The following is a 6583-nucleotide window of genomic DNA, read 5'->3' as shown; positions in this document are numbered from 1 at the left end:
GCCCCCTTGCCCCCCCCCTCTCTTCTCCCCCCTACCTGCTGGCCCGCCCCTCCCCACAAGCTGACCCCTTCCTTCTGCAGGTGTGAACCGGCACTTCCACATGATCTGTATCCGAGACAAGTTCAGCCAGAACATTGGGCGGCAGGTCCCATCCAAGGTCATCTGGGACCACCTGAGCACCATGTATGACATGCAGGCACTGGTGAGCAGGACCCCACCCTCCCCAGTCCTCCCAGGGCCAGAGCCCCTCGCTCCCCCAGGCAGAGCTGGTGGCAGGGAGCCCCCTCCATGCCTCCTCCCTGGGTCCTTGCCGGGCCCTGGCCTCAGGGACCTTGATGTCTGGGATGTCCCACAGGGGACCAGTTGTTGAACAAGATAGCTCTGAGTAGTTTTACGAAAAACACAAGCCTAATGATGGTAGCTAGTTATTGCATGGAACTACCTTAGGTGGGGGGTTGGGGGGTGGTCGGTTAAGATCTTGCAGGAGATAACTAGGGAGCTGAAGCTCATGGGAGGGGGCTCTTAGGCCATTGTCAGTCTTGTGGAAAGTCCCCGAGTGCTACAGGCAGGGAGGTGACCGGGTCTGAGTCACATTAAGATGAATATGGTGGTTTCTGTGAGAACCAGGCAGGCAGGGGCCCAGGCCTCATGGAACCCCCAGCTGGCCGTGTCTGAGGGGGAAAAGGTTAACTAGGTAACCAGGACGGCAGAAAAGACAGGTGGGCATTCCCGGCAGAGGAATGGTAGGTGTCAAGGCCCTGTGGCAGCAGGCATTGGTGCGTCAGGGAACGCAGAGGAGGCCAGGATGTCTGGAGAATGAGTGGGAGTGGGGATGTCAGGTGACCAGCAGGGTGGGAGACCGTGCTGGGGTTAGGCAAGGCTCTGCCTCTCCTCGAGACTTGGGGCTGCCCCAGCCTCCCAGCTGAGACCTGCTGCACATCTGTGAGGTGGAGAGCAAAGCCCGGGCCTTCTTGTGTCCATAAACCGCGCTGCCATTCGCTCCCTCTTGGTCTTGGGCAAGTCGTTTGCGCCTCGTCGTCCTCGCATAGAAAGGGGAACTGACAGCTGGGCCCTGGAACTGACCTCCTGGCCCACAGTCAGTACCCTGGAAACTTGAGGACAAGCCGCTAAACTAAAGCAGGCCCTGCAGAGGGGCTGTGCCCATGAGCTGGGGCCCTGCTCCCCGAGAATTCCTGTGTTCAGAGGCTTGACAGGGCTCCCATGCTTGTCATGTTGGGGGTCACCTGACCCCCAGGAACTTCCTGCACCCCGACTCCAGGCTGGCGGCCAGGAGCTAGACACAGAGATGAGTGTGGCAGGGCCCCTGTCTTGGGGGGCCCTGGTGCGGTAGGAGAGACAGTTAGCTCTCAGGCACCGGCCCTGGCTCCAAGGTCCTGTGGCTGTGACGCCCAGCACAGGGCCCACGTGACACTGTGGGGGGCCACCCAGGGGTCTCAGCCCAGGACAGGTGGCCCTTCCCCCGTCGCTTCCTTAGACCCCAGCACCGCTGTGGAGCTGATGCCTCGGTCCCCTGGGGCCTTGTAAGTATGAGTCTGTGGACCGCACCCCACAAGGTGACCATGAGCCCAGGAGCCCTCGGGGTTTGCGAAGCTCCCGGATGTCGGTTGGCACGTTTACGTGCTGACCACGTGGCTTGTCAGCACAGCTCCCAACCTGGGGACTGGAGGCCCTGTCTCCTGAACCCCCTCCCAACCTAGAGACCCTTCCCACCAGCTCACCTTTCTCTTCGTCCGGTGGTCCGTGTTTTCGGGGTCTCTCTCCCTCTGGCATGTGTGTGACCTCCCTCCATTTTGCTTTGCTTACCTGGTTTCCACGGGGGTGGCTCTCCCTGCCTCCCTGGCTCCTTCCCCCTGGACACGGGACCCAGGCACCATGGCCTTTCCTCACGGCTGTCGCGGGCTCTGAAGGCACTGTCCTGGAGAGGGAGCCCATGCAGCCGGGCCAGGCCGGCATGACAGCACTGCCTGACTCTGCCCCCGGAGGCATGCCAGCCGGCGGAGCTGCCCCGGCATCATCTCAGGTGACACTAAACCCTTATTCCCATCGTGATGCCTGCCTGTGGCTCGCACTGTAGTTTTGCCTTGTCTGGGTCTCTGTGACAAGCCAGCCCCTGTAGACTGCACAAGAGAAAGAAGAAAGGTCTCAGCCCTGCGCCTGCCCACTGCAGCCCCCAAGACGGTCACGTGTGTTCATTGGTCTCTCCTGAGTTGTCTCTTACATATTTTCAGTCACAGTTTCTTTTAAATGTGACTTTTAAAATCAAGTTTTCTTCTTTGTTTCTTAAAAAAACCCAAAATGCCCTGTTTGCCATCAGCACGAGTCTGAGATTCTTCCATTCCCAAATCCAGAGAGGAACTTCGTCCTTCCAGAAGAAATCATTCAAGAAGTCCGAGAAGGTAAGACTCGGGTGAGAGCAGATTTGGGAACCAGGAAAGGCCGAGGGTGGTGGTGTCAGGGTGAAGGTCATGAGCCTCGGGGAGTGAGCGTCACTGGCAGGGGGATGCTGGGCCCTCTTGGAGGGGGAGGCCTGGGGGCCCCCGGGACAGGGGGAGGACTTCCTGAAGGACATACGCGTCTCCTGAGTCAGGAGGAGCCCCTGGCCTGAGCCGATGCAGGTCGGGTGGGGCTGCGGCGCCCACTGCCCTGAGCTCTAGGTCACCGTTGGCCGTCTCCCCCCAGGAAAAGTGGTCATTGAGGAGGATACGAACGAGGAAATGAAGGAAGACGTGGACCCCCACAATGTGGCCGATGATGGTAAGTATGGAGCTCGCCCGCCCCTCCTGGGGCCCCAGGGGCACAGCACCCCAGCCTGGCCAGGCCTCCCCGTCGCCGGCAGCCAGGGCCTGGCGTCTGGCTCAGCAGCTGAGAAGGCCACTTCCGTCTGCTCAGGCAGAGCCTCCCACGCTGGGAGGTCACGCACGGGGCTGGCACGGGGCGGGGAAGGGGGCACAGGGCAGCCTGGCCCCGGGCCCGGTCAGTGGTCACAGGGTGCAGGAGGGTGTCCGACTGAAGTGGAACGGGTGGCGGCCGTCTCAGTGCAGGGCGAACCCCAAGGAGCAAAATCGGGCACGGCTGGGCCTCGCTCCCCCAAGGGGCAGGCCACATGGGCACCCCCAGTCCGGGAGGAGCCTTTTGGGGTCAATGTCATGTATGTAGGTGTAGACTTCTTAAACTGAACAAGAAGATGAAATAAAATTTTGGATATTCTGTTTTCAGCCAAATGATTTTGTCTCCCAGTTTTTTCATCTTCAGGAAGCTTGGGGAAAGCAACAGAAAAGTCCAGCAAAGACAAAGACAAGAGCAACTCAGACTTGGGGTCCAAAGAGGGGCCGGACAAGCGGAAGCGCAGCCGGGTCACCGACAAAGTCCTGACCGCCAACAGCAACCCCTCCAGCCCCAGCGCGGCCAAGCGGCGCCGGACGTAGACGCTCACAGCAGGCGGGCACCGTGGTCACCAGGTGGTCGGCGGGTCAAATGCCACTGGGCCTGCTGCCTGCCCTCAGGTGCCAGAGGCTCCCGCGGTGCCACTCAGATCACCTGGGCTCAGATGGCCCCTGACGACCGGAACAGAATCCGTTCAGATGCTGAGACCCGAGAGGTGTGAGCCCAGGCCACGATCACGCCGGACACTCGTGGCTTCATGACGACGGCTGAGCTGCGCCTGTGGCTAAGCGTTGGCACGGGCCTGCAAACCAGGCTGCGTGGGCAGAGAGCGGGGCACAGCCAGCAATAACACACCGACCCTCTCTGTGCTCTGAGGAGCCCCGGTCTTCCCGTTTGTCCATCTGTCCACCTGTCTACCGCTGTCAACTGACTGCGGCCTCAGGAGAGCGTCAGGCCGCAGGCGCCGGCCCCTCCACCACCCGAGAGACTGAGAACTGGGTATTTTGCCTCATTCACTTGTACTGTAATGATGTATATAATTTGGTTGGTATTTCACTATTTAATTTTTAAGGAGCCTATTTTACTAGTGTTTTATATGAAAAAAAATACTGCAGAAGTTAAACCTGTGTTGTATTTTTTCTGAGATGTTTTGTTTTAAGGTAACAGACTACTGAGATAATTTTTGCTCAGTTTTTATATGCCGATACAGAGAATTTGTAGCGGTTATTTTTGTATTCTCAAGTAACTTGCAACAGACCAAATGAGCATGTGGAGGGAGGCAGGACGTGGGGCTGACCCGCTGCAGCTTGGGCCCCAGGCTGACCGAGGTACGCTTGTGTTTGACTGAGGGACATTAAAACACAAAAAAGCAACCTGGAGTTGTGTGATTTTGATACCAAAGTAAGTTAACTCCTCCTGCAGTAGGAAGTTGTATTTTTTCGAGATTTCTTACTGAAGCTAACTTTGATGTCCTGGATCACTTGATACAATGAATATACAACCTAGTAACAACAGGTTCGAGTGGCTGCTTTGTTGCAAGTAAGCAACCCTTCAAATGCAAAGTCAAGAGAGCAAACCAGCCGGAACTGGCGCCTCCTTCCCGAGAGCAAAGGAACGTGAAGGCGAGAATTCTGCCTGAGCTTGTGTTGAGAGGCACAGCCAGGCCTCCCGAGTGACGGCGAAGGTGCTCGCCCTCATCTTGACAAACCACGAGGACATTGAATGCCACCCGTCCCCCAGCATCAGGAGCACAAGGTCAGAACAGGCTGAGCCCACGAGGCAAGGCCAGGAGCTCCATGGGCTGAGGCCACCTGGCGCGGGGTCGGAGGCCGGCACCCGCTTCCCTGGCAGGGCTGACGTTGTCCGGCAGTGTCTTGTGTCAGGTTGAGTGTCCTGGGTCGGGTCTGCCGACCCTGAGCAGCCCTGGCCTTCCATCCCGACTGCCCTGTGTGGGCAGCTGGGGCAGAAGCTTGCACCCCACGGTCAGACCTGCTGCATGGGGGGCCCCCGTGGAGTAAGTCTCCAGCAGAAGATCCCAGCCTCGGCAGTTACCTCCTGCCACAGGTGGGGGGGCGGGATCTAGATGGAGCCCAGGGGCAGTTGGGTGTGACTGGCACTAGTAAAGCGGAAGCTGGGCAGCATCTGAGAACAAGCCTTGTGTGTGGCAGCAGGCAGCCGTGGGAAGGCTGTGCTCTGAGCGCTGCAGGCTGGGGCCACGGCCCTGTCTCCGCTGCATGCTTGTCTGTTCTCTGGCGCAGAGCGGGGGAGCCTGCCCACCCACGTGCTCTCAGAGCTGCCCAACCCTGGAGGGCACCCCAGCACCCATCAGTGCCTCCATCAGAGGCTGGAAGTCACAGCCAGGGTCTACGAGGCCAGCTGCAATTCAGCTAAGGTGAAGGCCAGGCCCGTGGCCGCAGCCTGCGGTGGGCCAGCCCCACCCGATGCCTGGCAGCTCTTCTATCACCTGCTCCTCGGGACACCTGCCCAGGCCATCGGTGGCAGACGATTTGCAGAAATACCCAGAGCTCCATACCTTTGGCGGAGTCACCACTGTCCTTTTAGAAAGTCGTCCAGGCAAGACAGTACCTAGAGAGGTAACAGGTTGGTGAGCCTGCAAGGAATTGCCACCAGCACCAAAAAAGGTCTTTAGCTGTGCCCATGGCCAAGATTGGCAGGTTCTGTTCAGCTCTGGGTCGTCCCCAGCTGCACAGCTTGAGGACTGTCAAGTCCCCTGAGGCCTGGTAGCTGACTTGCAGGGCTGGGCGAGGTCAGCGTCCCCGGTGGCTGGGCTGGGCCTTAGTCTGTGTTGAAGAGCCCCGAAGGTGAGCCCCGAAGGTGATCCCCGGTCATTTCTGCCTCCAGGTGTTTGGGTCTTTGCCTGGTGCCCCCTCGTAAGTGCAGGCAGCCCCTGTGCTTTCTTATAACCATTATAATGCAGCAAGGGGGACAGGAGGGCAGACCCACGAGGACACTGCACTCTGGGACTCTCTGCTGGAGAGAGACTTTCCCGCTGGCCTTGAAGAAGCAAACTGCCCAGTTGTGAACTTCTGGAGGGGACACCGGGATCTCTGCCCTACCGCCCAGGAAGATGGGTTCTGCCAACCACCTGAGGGGGCTTGAAAGCAGTTCAGTCCCCAAAGGAAATCCGATGAGACTGCTGCCCCAGCCGACACCTGGAGGGCATCCTGGGGGGACACCTGGGGGACAACTTCCAGGGGGTGTCCTCCTGGGGGCATCCTTGTGGGGGGACATCCTCCACACATTCGTACAGGGTGGGGGACATCTGCTGTGGACAACCTCCAGGGGGCCACCCTTCGGGGGACATCCTGCCTCAGGTCATCCTGAGGGGGCACCATGGTGGAGAGAGGTATCCTCCAGGGGGAATGTTCTGGAGGGGAATGGACATTCTGGGGGGTGCTCTGGGGGACAGGGACCCTCTGGAAACATCCTCAGAGAAGAGGGCATCCTGGGCTACATTCTTCTGAGGGGGAAATGGGGGCGGGGCTTCTTCCGGGGGATGGTTCTGGACTTCTAGGAGGTAAGCATCCTCCAAGAAAAAGATCTCCAGGGTGGGGATCTCAGGGTGGAGGGGAACATTCCCGGACGGTGGAAGAGAGACTTTTCAGGTTGGTGGGCTGGGGAGGCAAGCATCCTCCGGGGAAACGTCTTTGGGGGGGGG

General features: G+C 59.2%; 1 protein-coding gene across 1 annotated transcript in view; it reads left to right on the top strand.

Annotated features, from left to right (window-relative positions):
* MRGBP (MRG domain binding protein) overlaps positions 1 to 4448 on the top strand; it is a 4912-nt gene extending 464 nt beyond the window's left edge. Inside the window, exons 2-5 of the mRNA XM_007462254.1 lie at positions 81 to 202; positions 2336 to 2417; positions 2701 to 2775; positions 3259 to 4448. Coding sequence (XP_007462316.1) covers positions 81 to 202; positions 2336 to 2417; positions 2701 to 2775; positions 3259 to 3446 — 467 coding nt within the window. The 3' untranslated portion in view covers positions 3447 to 4448. The remainder of the gene's footprint in view (positions 1 to 80; positions 203 to 2335; positions 2418 to 2700; positions 2776 to 3258) is intronic.
* Positions 4449 to 6583: the final 2135 nt, after the last annotated feature.

Source organism: Lipotes vexillifer, unplaced genomic scaffold, assembly GCF_000442215.2.
Source record: "Lipotes vexillifer unplaced genomic scaffold, Lipotes_vexillifer_v1.1 scaffold1798, whole genome shotgun sequence".
Lineage (NCBI taxonomy): Eukaryota > Metazoa > Chordata > Mammalia > Artiodactyla > Lipotidae > Lipotes > Lipotes vexillifer.
This window is presented reverse-complemented; position numbering and strand designations above follow the sequence as displayed.